Here is an 18,263-nt window from a genome sequence, read left to right as displayed (position 1 = left end):
GATTTATGACTGGCAGACGCACTGAACACGGCCAGAAGTTCAGGTAGCGACAGGCGGTTGTCACTGTCTTTGTCTGCACGATGAACAAAGACACGGAGTGGACAATCCAAGCCTCGCCCAGCACGGTGGCTTCCCCTCCACCCCTGGACAGGAGAGGTGCGATGCAAAAATATAAAATATTAAATATGAGATTTCACAAGGACCAACAAAGGAAATACGTATTACCTTTTGTGTGGCATGTTATAACAACTTTCCTAGATTCTAGCTTCCGCTTCCGGTCTTGCCGGCGAGGTTTTCGTTTATTCGCAGCTGTCCACACTCTCCATCGAAATCGAAGTTAAGTAATTGTTCCCATTTGTATTTTCGTTATAACTGTATTTATTTTATGGTGTTGTACGTATCGTGTGTCCCGAGGAAGATTTTCGGTGCAAATCTTTCGTACCTGTATAGAAAATCGTGTTAAATCGTGCCGTGTCTTTTGAGGCCTTGTACAGTGTACAACCTTGAGGCTTTGTTTTCCTCTCAGCGGTCCGTCTTTTGTGCTCCAATAACTTTCGTTCTCTGCTTTTCCCAGTCTTTTCACCCCATAGCCTACTTCCTTGTTTAAAATCAACTCAAAAATATATATATATATATATATATATTTCCTTCTCTGTTCTTATTCCTTGTTCTCATTCGTTTATTCGTTCTTATTCGTTCGTTCATTCTTCGAACGACGTTCAATGTTATTACTGTTACTGTAATAACAGTTATTACTGTTCACTGTTAACGTTCACTGTTATTAACCTTATAAATATAATGTTTACACTTTCCCCTCAAGTTCTGTATTCCGTCATATATTATAACACCTTTTTCTTCTTCTTCTTTAAAAGGTTGCTTTTGACTTGCTCACCAAATCCATCCATCACAAAAAAAAATTCCATCTCTTTCAGTGCCTCTTTTCTACATTCCCTAAACTCTCCTGCACTCCATCCTCCCTCCAGCGTCCTTAAACGTATTTTTGACTCGAAGGTCACAAGAAACTCATTTTGCAATAAATGTTCGTTTCCCATTAATCGTACACTTTCTAAAATCCAATCTCACCCCTCCCCTCCAAATCTTCCCCATAACCCCTCCCATCCAAATCTTCCCCATCACCCCTCCCCTCCAAATCTTCCCTCTTGCCACTCCCCTCCTAATCCTCCCCATCACCCATCCCTTTCAAATCTCCCCCCTTTCCCCTTCTCTCCTAAACTCCCCCCACACCCCTCCCCTCCAAGACTCCCCCTCGCCCCTCCCCTCCTTGACTCCCCCCTCACCCCTCCCCTCCAAATCTCCCCCATATCCCATCCCTTTCAAATCCCTGCCCTTGTCCCTTCCCTCCTAAACTCCCCCCTCACCCCTCCCCATCAAATCTCCCCACCCTCATTTCTTCTCAATTTCCCCCCTCTCACTCCCCCTCCTCAAAGCGTCCTCCCCACTTCTTCCCTCTTCCAACTCTCACCTCCATCTCCCCCAACCTTCTGCCTCGCTCTTCCCCCCTCTCAAATAACACCTCATTGTGCCTCACACAATCACCATCAAACCTTTTGTCCGCCCCATCCTTCCCTTTCTCCGAGCTATTCTGAAATCTCTGACACACCTTCAACAGCTCTCCCTACCTCTTCCACCTCTTCCACATCTTACCCTACCCCTCCTCCCCCCTGTTCTGTGTCCGATGCTCCCCCTTCCTCTTCCTCTTCATTAACGGTATGGACCTCAAACATCCGGGGCCTTCATTCAAACTCAACTGATCTCTCCATACAGGTTGCTTCTGTCAAACCAGACGTGATCTGCTTAACAGAAACTTTCCTCCTTCATGATATCTCTGATTCCTTAGTATCTCTCCCGGGTTACTCCCTCCTCCGGTATGATAGACCTGAGCCTCGTCCTGGAGGTGGGGTTGCGATCTTTATCAAAAACTCTCTTCCTCACTCGCCCTGCACTGCACTCTCTCCACCTCACCCCCAGGAATACCTCTGGCTCCGGCTTCCCCTTCGCTCCCACCTCTTGTTCATATGTGTGTTGTACCGTCCACCAAACAGTGATGACTCCATCTACATCTCGCTGTCTGATAATATGGACCAACTTCTGTCTACTCATCCTAACTCTCTCTTCCTCATATGTGGTGATTTCAATTGTCACCATGCCAGTTGGCTGGGTGTGGGTACCTCTCTCACCAGCCATGACTCCTCAGCAAAGGACTTCTGCGACTCACTGGGACTGACACAATCTGTCAATTTCCCGACCCGGATCTCAGTCAACGGAGCATCTTCTCTTCTGGACTTGGTTATGACTAACTTCCCTGAAAATGTCTGCTGCTCTTCTTCTGCTCCAATCGGCTCATCTGATCATGTGCTTGTTAAAGTGGACATCTCTCTGACCATTCTCAGGGAGCCTCCTCAGCGTCAACGAGTCTGGCATTTCACTCAGGCCAACTGGCACGGTCTTCAAGCAGCCATCAATCATCTGGACTGGTCTCCCATCTCTACCACCTCTGACATCAACTCATCCTGGGAATTCTTCCAAAGTAAATTGCTCTCTCTCATGCACAGATTTATCCCATCTCGTCTTCAGTTGTCATACCCTTCCTCCCATCCATGGTAAATGGAATCTTGTGGTGAGGCTGTTGCCCAGAAACAACTTGCCTTCGTCTCCTGGAAAGCAAATCCAACGGAAGGAAATCTAATTTCCTTTCACAAAGCCCGAAACAAGTGTGTGTCCACCCTCAGGAGAGCCAGGAAACAATATCTCTCCATTTTCAAGACCGAACTCTCTTATCTGTCTCCCTCTTCCAAATCCTGGTGGCGTCTGGTCAAATCTGTTTCTGGTGTTTGTTCCCCCTCCATCCCCTCCCTTACCTCAAACGGCTACACAGCTGACTCCGCACGTGAAAAAGCTGAATGCCTCAACTCTGTGTTTGCCTCTAAATCTTGTGTCCCAAACCCATCCCTCTCTGCACCCACCGTACCCAGTCGTACCCAGCTGCTCCTGGACTCCGTGTCCTTTCCTCCTGACAAGGTGGAAAAGTTTCTGTCAACCCTCGACTCTGATTCTGCAACTGGACCTGACGGCATCAGCCCACGGGTCCTAAAATCCTGTTCTTCCGCTCTTTCACTCCCTCTCTCTGTTCTCTTCACCCTCTCTTTTGCTCAAGGTCAACTGCCATCTGCTTGGAAATCAGCCAACATCACCGCTTTGCACAAAAAAGGTGCAAAAACAGATCCGAGCAACTACAGACCAATCAGCCTTCTCCCAATTATCAGCAAAGTCATGGAATCCATCATTGCTTCGGATATGAAATCTTTCCTCTTCTCCAATGGCTTGGTCTCTGATCATCAATTTGGTTTCAGACCAGGTCACTCTACTCTGGACATGCTGCTTCTGCTGTCTCAACAATGGATGGAGGTCCTCAATGCCAAACAGGAAATTAGAGCTGTCTCCCTCGACATATCACGTGCCTTCGATACGGTCTGGCACCCCGCTCTTCTCACCAAACTCTCCTCCTTTGGTATCCATGGAAATCTCCACGCATGGCTGGCGGACTTCCTCTCTCGTCATAGTCAACGTGTGGCCCTGAATGGGTTTCTCTCATCTCCTCTTCCTGTTCAGGCTGGAGTTCCCCAAGGCAGTGTTCTGGGCCCTGTGCTTTTTCTGGTCTTCAACAATGATCTCTCTGACTCTCTTGAAAATCCTCTCTATCTCTTTGCTGATGACTCCACTCTCTGCCGCTCCATTCCTCATCCCTCAGATCGGCAGTCTGCAGCCTCCTCACTCTCTGCAGACCTGGACAAAATCACAGACTGGGCAAACAAGTGGAACATGTCTTTCAATCCTGACAAATCTCACACTCTTACGATGTCTCTCCCAAAAGACCGACTGGACAACCCTCCCATCTACTTTCTGAATAATCCTCTCCAAGAAGTTCTGTCGCTCAAGCTTTTGGGTCTCACTATCTGCCATGATCTTTCCTGGGAAAACCACATTTCCAAGCTGGCCTCCAAAGCCAGTCGCCGACTGGGCATCCTCCGTCGTGCGAAGTCCTTCCTTGGCACACCTGAGCTCCTCACCACATACAAGGCTTTCATCCGCAGCTCAATGGAATACTGCTCTCCCCTCTGGGCTGGTGCTCCTGCCTCACACCTAGCTCGTCTTCACGCTGTTGAAACCAAAGCGTTCAGAATCATTGGAATCTCCCGCGATGACGCTATCTCCGAGGGCCATTCACTTACTCAAAGCAGGCAGGTTGGTGGTCTTTCCGTCTTCTACCGACTCCTCTCCGGCCTTGCTCCCCCAGCTCTCTCTGGGCTCTGTCCCCCAAATATTCCTGCAGGTTGCACAAGATCTGCCTGCAACCCTCTTATGGTTAAACTGCCAAAATCAAGACTCTCTGCTCACCTTCGCTCCTTCAGTCCTCTTTTCTCCCGCCTCTGGAACAAACTCCCTCACTCTCTTCTATCCCACTCCTCCCTCCAGGTCTTTAAAACGGCTGTTCACCACCATCTCTTATCTTCCCCAATCCAAAACATTGATCTTTTCTACCCCCGCTAATTTCACCCCAAATCCACTTTTTTGAGGTGACTTTTGTCTTCTTTCCTGGAAGTCCTTGGTGTCCTTGCGTTTTATACCTTTCCTGCTTCCCCCCAGGCCCTCTGCCTCCCACACATCTCTCGATGTCCATGCCCTCAAATGTTGTGTTTGTGTGCTTCCTCCCCTTCTCTCCCCATCTTGTCGACCGCTCCCATTTTTATATACTTTGTTTACTTGTTTGTTTGATTTGTTTGTTTGATAAATGTTAGCTCTTTCACGAGCCTCGACTCTGTATACAAAAAAAAAAAAAAAAAATTCAAAAAATGACAACAAGGAAGGAAAGTTTGCATTGCTTTCTTGACCTTGCAGGATTGACAAATACTGAGATTTGCTGATTAAAAATAAAAATCGAAAATGTTCATACTTACCCTCGTTAGCTCTTTCATGCTGAGCACAGAGTCGGAGTCAGAGTCGATTCGCGAGAAGAGCCGAGAAATAATCTGGTAAGTTGGGAGCTGTTCCTGTCCACTGACCCCAAGTGCTTCTTCTTTCCTCAAACCTAGCGTTCTGGCCTCCAACTCCAACCATGTGTCCTTCAAACTGCCAGTTACTTGATCTTTGCATGAGTGGCCTGAAATGCAGGAGGCAGTGCAGTTGTTAAAACTGTTATCAACAAGGAGAATATGAACATCAAAAGGAAAAGGGAACGGTACTTATTTCGGGCTTTCAGTGAATTGGGGTGTACAAACATAAAAGTTTTGGCGATGACAAATAAATATTAGGGGAAAAAAAACTATTTTTCAGTGCCAAAACCATAATGCTGTCCAATCGGAATCAGGAACTCACCAACCCCTGGGAAGAATGCAACAATGCCTGGAACCCTCATCGAAATCGAAAAGGACCAAATTTTGTGCCAAGTTTCACTTGATGGTCCAGTGGAAAAGGTTTTTGAAGAGAAAACCCTTTTGACTCCCACTCATCGGTGCTAAGGCAAACTACCCCAAAGTGATTAGATTTAAAATAAAACCGTTGCATCAAAGTGTGCCTGTGACGAGTCTGTTCTCGTCTTATAAACGTTACCAGGAATCGGATTACTTTCAAGACAAAAGAAACGTTGTACCTTGCGGATACTGCGCCGGACACTATGACATCTGAATAGGTGATGTACTGTACAGTATTTCAATTGACTGAGTGAGAAAGTGGAACGTATCAAGATGTGTTGTAATCATATGCAATTACCTTTTCTTTTTGAATGGTGATCACTCTGGAAATAAAAATTAGAGTGCGGTTAATAATACAAGACAGAACAAATGCCCCTTTGATATGCATGGTTCAAATTTGACCTGCACTTTTATTTACACCCCTAACTAAACACCTGTATGCAATACAAACAGATACTCAGAATACTAACTCACCTCTAGGCTACAGAGCATGTCACGGGCAGGGTGATTCATCAAGGTGTGTGCTGTGCCTCAGATGGACGTTAAACTGGCCTCCCATCTGCCAGCATTAGTTGGCGGATGGTAATTGATCGCATGGTGTCTTTCACGAACAGTAGGCGAGCTATTGCCGACATCATGGTCAAATTCCAAATTCCCCCCCTAACCTACAGAGGGGATTGCATGAACGGGTACATCTGTGCCCCTCAGCCAATTGTTGCTACCCAGCATCCTTGTGCTGCGTATAAAAGAAGAAGACTTAGAATCCCTTACAAGGTATTCTCCAGAAATTCAACACCGAACTTAAAATACTATTGTGTGACTACCCTGTAGTGAACACCGCAGGGTGATACGGATGACCAAACAAGCTTTAATTCCAAGGTGTTCAATCCAATGATGACGATATTCTTTACACGTGAGGGAAAGGAGGATCATGAACTTACCTGGACGGCTTCCACCCAACATCTTCGCACCTGGATAAATTAACTCAAACCGACACGGAATTAAAATGTACAAAAATACCGGCTTTATTAAAGAAAAACCAGTAAGAGAATAAAACACGGCAAAATAAGATTCCTAATCGGGACATCCCACATACAGACAAAGGGAAATATAAAAGAATGAAAATAAACGTGTGTAATTTATTGTGGGCACTTAGCTCGGAGTTGCTCTTGAACCCCGTCAGGAATCGCCAAAGATCGTCACAGGCTTCTACGTCCTTGCGTGCGAAACCGCAGGCTGCACTCCATTGGGCATGAACTAGGCCTCACCACGCGGTCCGCTCACTCCTGGCTCCGTGCGCGAAGCAAACAGGCCATGCCCACTCGGTCGCTCCAGCCGCGCTTGTCCTCACGCTCTCGTTCACCAACACCAACACCAAAGCCAGACGATTCAAGGAAGTCCAGAGCCTCGACCGTTCATTGCCAAAAGCCAGGACTCGAGAAACAAATAAGAAGAGCGGAAATCAAGGGAGTTCAAGAGAGAAAGCCAAGAAACCAAGACAGAGCCAGCCAAGAAGACAAAATGTTGGGCAAGGCGTTCTTTTGTACTCAAGGCTCTGACGTCATCTCACGACGTCTCCGTGTCCGCTCCTATCAGCGAGTTCCATCTTAGCAGTCTTTTCGCCAATCAATCCCGGACCAATCACTGCTCTTCGGGGCGTGGCCTCATGGCCCTGCCAGATTGAGGTGGTGATGTAGCGGCTGCAGCACCAGCTGTAGTGTTCGATGCCCTGCTTCCGGTTGGTTTTTTATTTGGTGTTCTAATGCACGATTTCCTGGCTATGTATGTGCTGCATGTGTCATAAGGAACAGAGGAAAAAATAACAGAGGCCATTACATACAGGGGATTAATTACCCATAATCCCTAGCTAATTAAAAACCCCACCCATCGTGACGGGAACGAAGATACGCTCTTCCACGACATACGGTCTACGAGATCCCGACTTATGATACATGAGGGTTTCTTCTTTTTCACGACAGTCGGAGCACACTACCTATGCAATTCTACCTGGACTAAGGTATTGCCTATCCCCCACAAACGTAACAATACTTTACAAGGTATAGGGTTGCTGAAGCAGTTTGGAGTCAACCCTTTTGGATGCCTTCAGTGTTGAATAGTTTAGATGCGTAAGTAGTTACTGCAGGATGTCATTTTTACTAGCCTGTTACGTTACAATTAAACAATTGAAATTGTTTCGCCCTGTAAGTGCTCTTAGATACAGATGTCCTTGACAAGTATTCATCACCATAAACCCATTGTGATAAGGATGATGACATCACCATAAGCCCACAATAATCATGTTATCAAGCACAATTGCAACCCAAATGAGGCAAACTCACATAGGCACAATTGCAAGGAAAGACCCATAAGTAATTGATATTATTTTGTTTGTGTTTAAATTAGAAATGGTAAGGAATGGTAAATGGAAATGGTAAATGGTATACTCTTGCAGGTTACATGTGCAAAAATGGTGGCCTTTTTGACGACAGTGGACCATCCCATTTACATTGCATGCAGATGTCACGGAAGAGAAGAGGGTACAGTAAAGTTGTGTGATTATATAAAACAAACTAGACCGGCACTCGGTAGAGAGCAAACCTCCACCATGCTGAATAGTTTACATTTTGTATCTCACTGTTAGGCCGGATCTGGATCAGGACCTGAACTAAAATGGAATTGGCTTGTTCTTGTCGCCTAACCAACTCATCCACCTAATTTGGTAATAATCCGTTCATAACTATTTGAAATATCTTGCTATATATTAATTTTAGTTCTATCACTCAATGGTGAATAATCACTTTTAAAAATTATCTGATCCGGATGCGGATTCGAATCTTCACCAAAATCAAATCAATTCGTCCTTGTCACACACCCAAACTGTCTACCAAGTTTCGTCCGAATCCGTCCACAACATTTTGAGATATCCTGCTATATATCGTTTTTTTGCCATATCTCTCATTGGTTAAGAATCACTAATAAATTTTAAGATCCAGATCTTCACCAATATCTAATCATTTCGTCCTTGGCACATACACAACCTCTCCACCAAATTTCAGCCGAATCCATCCACAACATTTTGAGATATCTTGTTCACAAACAGACAGACAGATAAACAGATAGACAGACTGGTGTGAAAACATAACCTCCACCCACATTCTGTGTCGGAGGTAACCAGAACCGCACTTGATGGAGCCAATACCTCAGGTAGGCTGTTCACACAGTTTACATTTTCTATCCCACTGATAGGCCGGATCTGTTGACTGGCACTAAAATCTTTATTGGCTTATTCTTGTCATCTAACCAACCCATCCACCAACTTTTGTCATAATTAATCTACAACGTTTTGAAATATCATGCATTATATCGTTTTTGGTCTAAGCCTGGTGTTGGCTTAGCAGTTAGGGTGCCGGCTTGGGATCCTAGGATCCTGGGTTCGAATCCCAGTCGATCGCTGAATTAACACCAGGGGGGTTGACAGCCTGTCATCCTTCCGAGGTCGGCAAATTGAGTACCGGCTTGCTGGGATGAATGATCCCGGTGTGTACGCCGGTTTAGAATAGGTACACCGTATCCCTGCGCATCGAAAGAGCGTGACCAAGGGTTGGCGTCAGGAAGGGCATCCGGCCATAAAAACATTGCCCTCAAACAGGGAACCATGATTGTCATGGGGCCCGCAAGGCTAACCCCCTCTCTAGCGGGGAAAATGGCCTTAAAACGATCAATCATTCATTCATTCATATCGTTTTTGGCCTCATCTCTCAATGGTTAAGAATCACTTAAAAAAATTAAATAATTCTCGTATCTGGTCCGCATCCAAATATTCACCAAAATCGAATCATTTCATACTTGTCACACAACCATCCTGTCCACCAAATTTGGTCGAATACATCCACAACCTTTTGAGATATTCTGTTCACAGACAAAGAAACAGACGGGGTGAAAACATAACCTCTGTCCACTTTCGGTGGTGGAGGTACTAAATATAAGTCTTTGAAAAGTTTTCATTGTGAAGTGCTGTACATATACTACCCGTACTGTCTTCTTTGATGGTTGCCGGTTATCGTCAAAGATGACTATTCACATATGGTATCATGATATGTAACACCTGAGCATGGAGGATTGTTTATAGTGGCAGAGCTGCCATTGATGTTGTTATCGCTGGGTGAACCTAGAATTCAAAAATATTTTCACTTCTTCACTCGTAACAACAGGGTCTTTCTGAAGCTTGATCAACTATTGCAGAGGTCTATGGGCCAAGTCTCCAACAAGCATGCACGTTTGTGCCTGAAACCCCGAAGAGATCTCCGAGGACATGTGGGAGAGCAAACATATGGATGATCCTTCTCATGCCGTGAGGCGCGTGTGGCTGCGGAGGCAGTTTTTCATTGGCTAAGGGGCACAATTCTGGATGGGTTGTGGCTGCGGAGGCAGTTTTTCATTGACTCAGGAGCACAATTCTAGATGGGTTGTGGCTGCGGAGGCAGTTTTTCATTGGCTCAGCAGCACAATTCTGGATGGGTTGTGGCTGCGAAGGCAGTTTTTCATTGGCTCAGGAGCACAATTCTGGATGGGTTGTGGCTGCGGAGGCAGTTTTTCATTGGCTCAGGGGCACAATTCTGGATGGGTTGTGGCTGCGGAGGCAGTTTTTCATTGGCTCAGGAGCACAATTCTGGATGGGTTGTGGCTGCGGAGGCAGTTTTTCATTGGCTAAGGGGCACAATTCTGGATGGGTTGTGGCTGTGGAGGAAGTTTTCATTGGCTCAGGAGCACAATTCTAGATGGGTTGTGGCTGCGGAGGCAGTTTTTCATTGGCTCAGGAGCACAATTCTGGATGGGATGTGGCTGCGGAGGCAGTTTTTCATTGGCTCAGCAGCACAATTCTGGATGGGTTGTGGCTGCGAAGGCAGTTTTTCATTGGCTCAGGAGCACAATTCTGGATGGGTTGTGGCTGCGGAGGCAGTTTTTCATTGGCTCAGGGGCACAATTCTGGATGGGTTGTGGCTGCGGAGGCAGTTTTTCATTGGCTCAGGAGCACAATTCTGGATGGGTTGTGGCTGCGGAGGCAGTTTTTCATTGGCTAAGGGGCACAATTCTGGATGGGTTGTGGCTGCGGAGGCAGTTTTTCATTGGCTAAGGGGCACAATTCTGGATGGGTTGTGGCTGCGGAGGCAGTTTTTCATTGGCTATGGGGCACAATTCTGGATGGGTTGTGGCTGCGGAGGCAGTTTTTCATTGGCTAAGGGGCACAATTCTGGATGGGTTGTGGCTGCGGAGGCAGTTTTTCATTGGCTAAGGGGCACAATTCTGGATGGGTTGTGGCTGCGGAGGCAGTTTTTCATTGGCTAAGGGGCACAATTCTGGATGGGTTGTGGCTGCAAAGGCAGTTTTTCATTGGCTCAGGAGCACAATTCTGGATGGGTTGTGGCTGCGGAGGCAGTTTTTCATTGGCTCAGGAGCACAATTCTGGATGGGTTGTGGCTGTGGAGGCAGTTTTTCATTGGCTCAGGAGCACAATTCTGGATGGGTTGTGGCTGTGGAGGCAGTTTTTCATTGGCTCAGGAGCACAATTCTGGATGGGTTGTGGCTGTGGAGGAAGTTTTCATTGGCTCAGGAGCACAATTCTAGATGGGTTGTGGCTGCGGAGGCAGTTTTTCATTGGCTCAGGAGCACAATTCTGGATGGGTTGTGGCTGCGGAGGCAATTTTTCATTGGCTCAGAAGCACAATTCTGGATGGGTTGTGGCTGCGGAGGCAGTTTTTCATTGGCTCAGGGGCACAATTCTGGATGGGTTGTGGCTGCGGAGGCAGTTTTTCATTGGCTCAGGGGTACAATTCTGGATGGGTTGCCACTCTGATGCGTGATGCAGTATACCCGAAAGGCTCACTTTTCCCAGAGCTGGTACTCATATTGCCAACCTCAGAAGGATGACAGGCTGAGTCAACCAACCCACCTGGTGTTATTTTGGCTCGACGTGGGCACAAACTCCGTTTAAGCCACAGTGTAAACACAGGACATTATTATGAAGCATAAAATCTAGTGGATGTACGACGATTATTATTTGGTCAAATAATTATGAATATGGAGTTCATCACTTGTGTAAGCCTTTCACTTACTCACCGCAGGCAGGTGGGTGGTCTTTCTGTCTTCTACCGACTCCTCTCCGGCCTTGCTCCCCTAGATCTCTCTGGGCTCTGTCCCGCAAATATTCCTACAGGTCGCACAAGATTTGCCAGCAACCCTCTTGGCTCTTATGGTTAAACTGCCAAAATCAAGACTCTCTATTCACCTTCACTCCTTCATTCCTCTTTTCTCCCACCTCTGGAACAAACTCCCTCAATCTCTTCAATCCCACTGCTCCCTCCAGGTCTTTAAAACAGCTGTTCACCACCATGTCTTATCTTCCCCCATCCAAAACCCTGATCTTTTCTACCCCTGTTAATTCACCCCAGATCCACTTTGTTGAAATACCAACTTCTTTCCTGGAAGTCCTTGCAGTTTCCATGTGTTTTATACTTCTCTCACCCCCCCTCCACCCCCTTCCCACGCCTCCTCCTCCCACCCCCTCCTCTCAAGCCCTCTTCCTCCCAAAGATCTCCCGATGTCCCTGCTCTCAGATGTTGTGTTTGTGTGCTTCCCCTTCTCTCCCCATCTTGTCTACCACTCCCCTTATTATATATTTTGTGTGTCTGTTTGATTTTTTTTTTTGTGTGTGATAAATGTTATCTCTTTCACGAGCCTCGATCCTGTATACAAATATATATATATATTCGTTCACTTGATTGCAAGACCTTTAACAAGTTACATCACATCCCCATAGGTACATTCTCAGCCACACATCAAATGCATATGAAGTCTGCATATGCCAAAGAAAGAGAAACATTAACCATTCGATATAACTTGAGGGTGATGCATTAATATGTGTGTGTCATCCATCAGAAGCATGTTCAGGTTAAAGATCCCTTTCGCGAAGGGCGAATAATAATACTTTCACATCAAATTATATCGACTACGCAAAGTGGAAGCCAAATTTTGTTACAATTAAAACACGATACACCTTCCATCTGCATTTTATTTCTGCCTCATCAATGGCTATCGATACATTCCATACAAAAATTGGTAGAAATGTCAAATGTGGCAGTGGCGTCCACAACTCGAGTCACACGTCGTTTCTTTCAAACCTTATGACGAAGGTGGAATTGATGTTTCACGTGATCCTCGTGCCTGTGGCTGTGTCGCTGGGTATTTCCTGAGAAATGGTCCATGGCGACCACAGGATCTGTATAAGGATGATGACTGGGCCTCGATGATACCAGTGTAAGCCATGAGATCAGCAAAGGAATACACATAAACACCATCTGCAAAATAGATAGGCAAGTCAATACCTAAATAATACCACCGCTTTCCGCTACTTAGGTTAAAATGTTACAATATATTGTTGCGGTTTTGAGAACCCACACAGGTAACATCATTAAAGGTTAAAGGTTGCACCCCATAGATAGGCCACAAGCAACACGTTGGTCACCTTAGAACGTTAGTTATTTCATCGTATGTGTTTAAGATAAGGCCATTCCCAATAGTTGCAGCTGCGTTGGGTAAAACAAATAAGAGTAGGCCTCGCTCGTCCATTTTGGCAGCCTCCCTCCAACCGACTCCATTGCGACTATCCTGTCTGCACCCCCATTGCCCTCATAGTTTGTTACGCTGGCTTTCCAGCAGCGTTTGCTGCTCTTGCTCGCTCAAACCAGCCCAAAGGCCACGAGGTAAGGCCCGAAAAGGGGGCGGAGCGCAAGGGTGGGGGTGTGGCCACGTCAAGCAGCCGTCAAAGGCGGAGCCGGTAAGCCCTCAACAGCCAACCAGGGCTGAGGCGACATCACCTGACAGGGTGTGGCTGGACATTCCAGAGGGTTCGCTGGGCGTGGCAATATAACCCTTCGCGCGAGGCCCCCACCGCAGATGAGACGTGAGTTCGCTTGTGAGGTTATGAGGAGGGCAGTGACAAGTTACGAGCCTTGAACGGAGTTATGAGCCGGGGTCCTCTGTTGAACAGTTGAGAAGGGAGAGGCGCTCACAAAGTTCGTGTGCAGAGTTATGAGGCAGGAGTCGAGTCGTGACCTCAAGTTATGAGCCGGGGTCCTCTGTTGAATCAGTTCAGTTGAGGCTTGGTTCGTGTGCAGAGTTATGAGAGAGAGAGAGACGCACGGTGACAAGCCTAGAAAGGATTGATTGCGCTTTACAAAGGGCTGGCGCGCTGCACGCATTGCAGAGGACTGCCGCGTGGAGAAGGGCTGGTGCAGAAGGACGTTGGTGAAAGGCGCTTGGTAACACCATTGGGGACGTGGCGCATTGTTCATAGCAATACCGGGAGCACGTATAAAGGCGCCGGTACAAGTATTACATACGCTATATAATCGCCACTTACCGCTTCCCCGATATATAATTGTCCGCTTCGCGCCTACGCCACGCGGAGAGCTGCCTGCCATCTTCCACCATCTGCACGATACGAGTCGGGGACCGGACGAGCCGTGGACCCTTGGGCCCTCAACCCGACCATCTACAAACCCCGTGTGAGTGAGCCTGAGAGTGAGTCTGGGTGTGAACGGGCCCGTGTCCAGGGATAAGTATAAGACTGTTCAAGGCTGCCCTGTGTATCTGCTTCTTCCTCTTCCCTGTACATTCAGTCTTTCTCTTACTCTTTTAATTGTACAAAGTGCGAATAAATTCCTTGTTCTTCCTGTCTTTCCTGATTCGACCGCTTTAGTCATTTCCTCCATTGGGTAAACGCGGCGCGATTATAACCGCTCCAATCGGGTTAGTCCCTGGTAACGGCCGGAATCGCGGCTCGCTTCGCTTGGCGTGTCCACTAACGCCGCGGTTCGGGTGGGGTTATTTCCTTGCTTCACGGCCGGTGTTAGTACTTAGGTAATAGGACTAATTCGACCAACAACCCTATTTAACACCGACCGGAAGGAACGTGATAGCCCCGGGATCGCGTCGGCCAGTAAAAGGACAAGGGGATTAATCCCCCCTTGATAAGGGGAAGGCCGATGTTAGAGATCCGCAACAATTGGTGTCAGGAGTGGGATTTGGAACCCGAACCAAATTTTTTATCTTTTGGACAAATTTGATCAAAATTACGAGCGACCCAAATTTAGCATTAACACCTAAATTTGAATCGTCCCATGGATAGCCAAGGCGGTCGGATGCCGGTGGGAGTGAATGAGGAGGTAGAGGAGGAGGTAGAATTGACCCAGGACCCCCGGGAAGAATTGGGACAGTTGGAAGAAATGGAAGGGGAAATTGAAGAGGGTGCAGCAGTCGAGGTTGCAGGCGAGCAAAATGGCGGCGCCTCGCACATGGCGACGAGGGCCGCCACCGCTGCGCAAATGGGGGGTGGGGGGGATAGACATGCAAGCCTTCATGGCGCAAATCAAGGCATGCTTCGTGGTGCAAAGTAAGGAAATAGATGAAAAAATGGACACAGCCACGTGGGAATGGAAAGAAATGGGGGACAAATCAAGGGCAGAAATGAAGGAATTGGAAAACAAAATGGGAGAGCAATTGGGAAACCAAATTGGGGGATTGAAAAATGAAATGAGAAATCAAATTGGGGGGTTAGAAAGCAAATTGGGAGGCCAATTGAAGGACGTGGGTGGCCACATGGGAGAAATGAATGAGGGGTTAACGGGGTTGGAAAACAGGATGGCCACCCGAGAAAATCAAATGAAAGGAATGAAGGACGGGTTAACGGGGTTTGAAAACAGAATGGGTGGCCACATAAAAAAAATATGGGAGAGACTTAGACCGCAGGTCGAGCGGGAAAGGCACACTGGTATGCGACGGGGTAGCGCGACTTGAGAAGCGCAGGCAAAGCGAGGTTGAGCAAAGCGCAGTTACGTGGACTGGGGTAGAAATCGCGACACGGGGTATAGAAAAGCCGACGGCTGCTGAATTGGAAAATCTTATTTTATGTGCACCAGCGGTCGTCGAGCTTAATAAAGAAAAAGAATTTATAGTTGAAATCGGGGTTAAGGAGACGGCAGAAGCAGAAATCAAATCGGAGGAAAAGATGGAATATGTGCAAAGTCCGTGTTCGCATCATGATGCCGTACTTGCTAACCCCAATGAAAGTTTGCCGCTGCGTGAGGAGAAAAGGATCCCGAAGGTAAGCAGGGCTGTATATGGCGCGAAAAGGTTTGGCGCGAAAGTGTTTGGCACGAAAGGATTTTTCGTGCGCTTGGGATCCCGACGTCACCCGGGCGCTTGTGGGAGGTCCGTGGTGCACTGTGTGAAAGGAAATGATGCGTGTGTGAGGAAAAGGTGTGTGCCAAAGCGCGAGTGTGATACAGAGTGTGGAAGTGAGAGTGAGTGCAACACAGAGTGTGAGATGGATGGCGAGAGTATGCGAGAATGCACACCAGAGTTGGTTGTGGAGAGTGTGCGAGGATGCACACCAGAGATGGATGGAGAGAGTGTGCGGGGATGCACACCGGAGCGGGTGAGTGGGTGTATGCAGGAGTGCACACCCATGGGAGTTACAGAGGATGTAACGGAGTGCGTGAGTGGAATGTGTGCGCCAGGATGTGCGTGAGGGTGTGTGATGATGGAGTGTGTGAGCGGCGTGAGTGCGCCTGGAGAGTATGCACGAGAGCGTGCGGTGGCAGAATTAACGAAATGTGTGGGATGTATGGGGGGCATTGGAGCGCCTCGGTGTACGAGTGAGAAAAGGGTCGCGTGGTGTGAGAATGCGATTCGAGCATCGACGCAGTCCGGGGCAGCGGTTAGGCCGACGTATAGCCGACGCGAGCTCTCGGGGCGTGGTGTTCTTTGTGTGCTGAGGGAGCTGGCGGGGATCGTTGCCGCGGCAGCGTGCACGATTCAGGCCGGGCCCCGCCCTGTATGGTCGGTGCCATGCTGTGGCGCAAGGGGCAATCGGCACAATTCCGGGGGAGGAAGGCCAGGTCGGACCTTCTCGCCCTGGTGGGCGCGGTGCTCCGACCGGGGGAGGTTGGGTCACCGTGCCGGAGACTGAAAGGCTCCGCGCAGGGATGGCGCCTGGAACCTCGGCCCAAGTATGCCTCCTCCCCAGAATCGAAAATGCCGGACGCACCCAACCTACAGGAGACTGACAATCCGCATACATTGCTCGGCCGAGCTGCGAAAATGTATTCCCGCATGAGAAGCTCATAGTTTAGTGGACTAGTAGTGATAGTGATGGCGAATGGTATCCGGTGTAGAGGGATGGTAGATCTACCATCCCTCACATCGTTTCATTGGGGCACATGAGCAGTAGATTTATGGGGTTTGGCAGTGTGAACTAGCCAGGGCAGGCTAGGATAATGGTTAGGGATCTAGAAATGACAATAGGAGACTTGAGATTTAAGTATGAACATTGTACAAGTAGTGGGAACGTAATCAGATTAGATGGATGATAATGATGAGGGATGTGCCTAGTGTAAGGGAAGACGGGGAAAGCTCGAGTTTTAGAGGGAACTAGCTAGCTAGATGATGCTGTGTGTATGAGCTTGAGGATGCGCTTTAGGCACAAATGAGGAATTGTGAATGGGAGTCTTGGTGGTGATGGTGAGCAAATGAGGCATTGCTCGTGAATGATGTGTGTGTGTGTGTGTGAAAGTGTATGAGTAGAGTATTGTGAATAGGTGTAAGTGTATTGAGTGATTGGCTTGCATGGGGTGCAAGTGAGAATGGTTGTGTAGAATAAATGGTGTGGAGTAAATGGTGTGTGGAATGAGTGGTGTGGAGTGCATGGTGCGAAGGAGTAGATGGGGGAAGATGGACCCCTTCACGAATACCCGGGGAGGGTAGTTTAAAGTTAGGTAGAGGGAGTTGGTAAATTTATTGGATATTGACATCTGTGGTGTGTGTAGTAGCAAAGTATTGCTTGGATGGGTGTGTAAGTAAGTGGAATGGCTGGGCGTGTGAGCCTGTTAGTGAGTATGGTTATTGGGGCACTCCGCCACTGGTAGTCTGTCGGCCAGGTGAGGCCGCAGGTAGGCTCTGGGAGCAGGTTAGAGTTGTGCAGTGTTCAGTGGGGCCCGAGGATCCGAGGGAAGGACCCGGGTAGCCCAATGCCAGGGAGGGCATTAGTGGGGTGAGAGAGCCAGGAGGGCCTTCCCCAAGTTAGGGTAGTTGTAAATAACATGCTCCCCACCGGCTTTATGTGTAGTTTGCGAATAATTCCGTAATTCGGTTAATTGTGGGCGTGAGTCAGATAAAAGTACACAACGCAGCAGGTGGGACATATCTAGTGTTTAAAACTGTCGCACTCAGGGTAGTAGGTTAAAAGTAGAGGGAAACTACACCTAAGTGTCACACTAATTGTTAAAGAGTAGTCCTGACCCAGGTATCGGAAGCCGGCCGTCCTCACTGGTATGTGGTTCGGCTTGGGACGAGCCTGGCGAAAGGAGGGGTGCAGTGTTGCGGTTTTGAGAACCCACACAGGTAACATCATTAAAGGTTAAAGGTTGCACCCCATAGATAGGCCACAAGCAACACGTAGGTCACCTTAGAACGTTAGTTATTTCATAGTATGTGTTTAGGATAAGGCCATTCCCAATAGTTGCATCTGCGTTGGGTAAAACAAATAAGAGTAGGCCCCGTTCGTCCATTTTGGCAGCCTCCCTCCAACCGACTCCATTGCGACTATCCTGTCTGCACCCTATTGCCCTCATAGTTTGTTACGCTGGCTTGCCAGCAGCGTTTGCTGCTCTTGCTCGCTCAAACCAGCCCAAAGGCCACGAGATAAGGCCCGAAAAG

At 47.9% G+C, this 18,263-nt stretch overlaps 1 protein-coding gene across 1 annotated transcript in view; it reads right to left on the bottom strand.

Annotated features, from left to right (window-relative positions):
* Positions 1–18,263, bottom strand: part of LOC137430893 (follistatin-related protein 5) — a 58,601-nt gene that overhangs the window by 37,525 nt on the left and 2,813 nt on the right. The window contains exons 2-5 of the mRNA XM_068121662.2: positions 12,668–12,844; positions 5,788–5,812; positions 4,977–5,179; positions 23–143 (exon numbers count right to left, since the gene is read on the bottom strand). Of these exons, the coding sequence (XP_067977763.2) occupies positions 23–143; positions 4,977–5,179; positions 5,788–5,812; positions 12,668–12,844 (526 nt within the window). The remainder of the gene's footprint in view (positions 1–22; positions 144–4,976; positions 5,180–5,787; positions 5,813–12,667; positions 12,845–18,263) is intronic.

The sequence above is a fragment of the Myxine glutinosa genome, chromosome 7, assembly GCF_964187855.1.
Source record: "Myxine glutinosa chromosome 7, kmMyxGlut1.1, whole genome shotgun sequence".
In the NCBI taxonomy this organism is placed as follows: domain Eukaryota; kingdom Metazoa; phylum Chordata; class Myxini; order Myxiniformes; family Myxinidae; genus Myxine; species Myxine glutinosa.
This window is presented reverse-complemented; position numbering and strand designations above follow the sequence as displayed.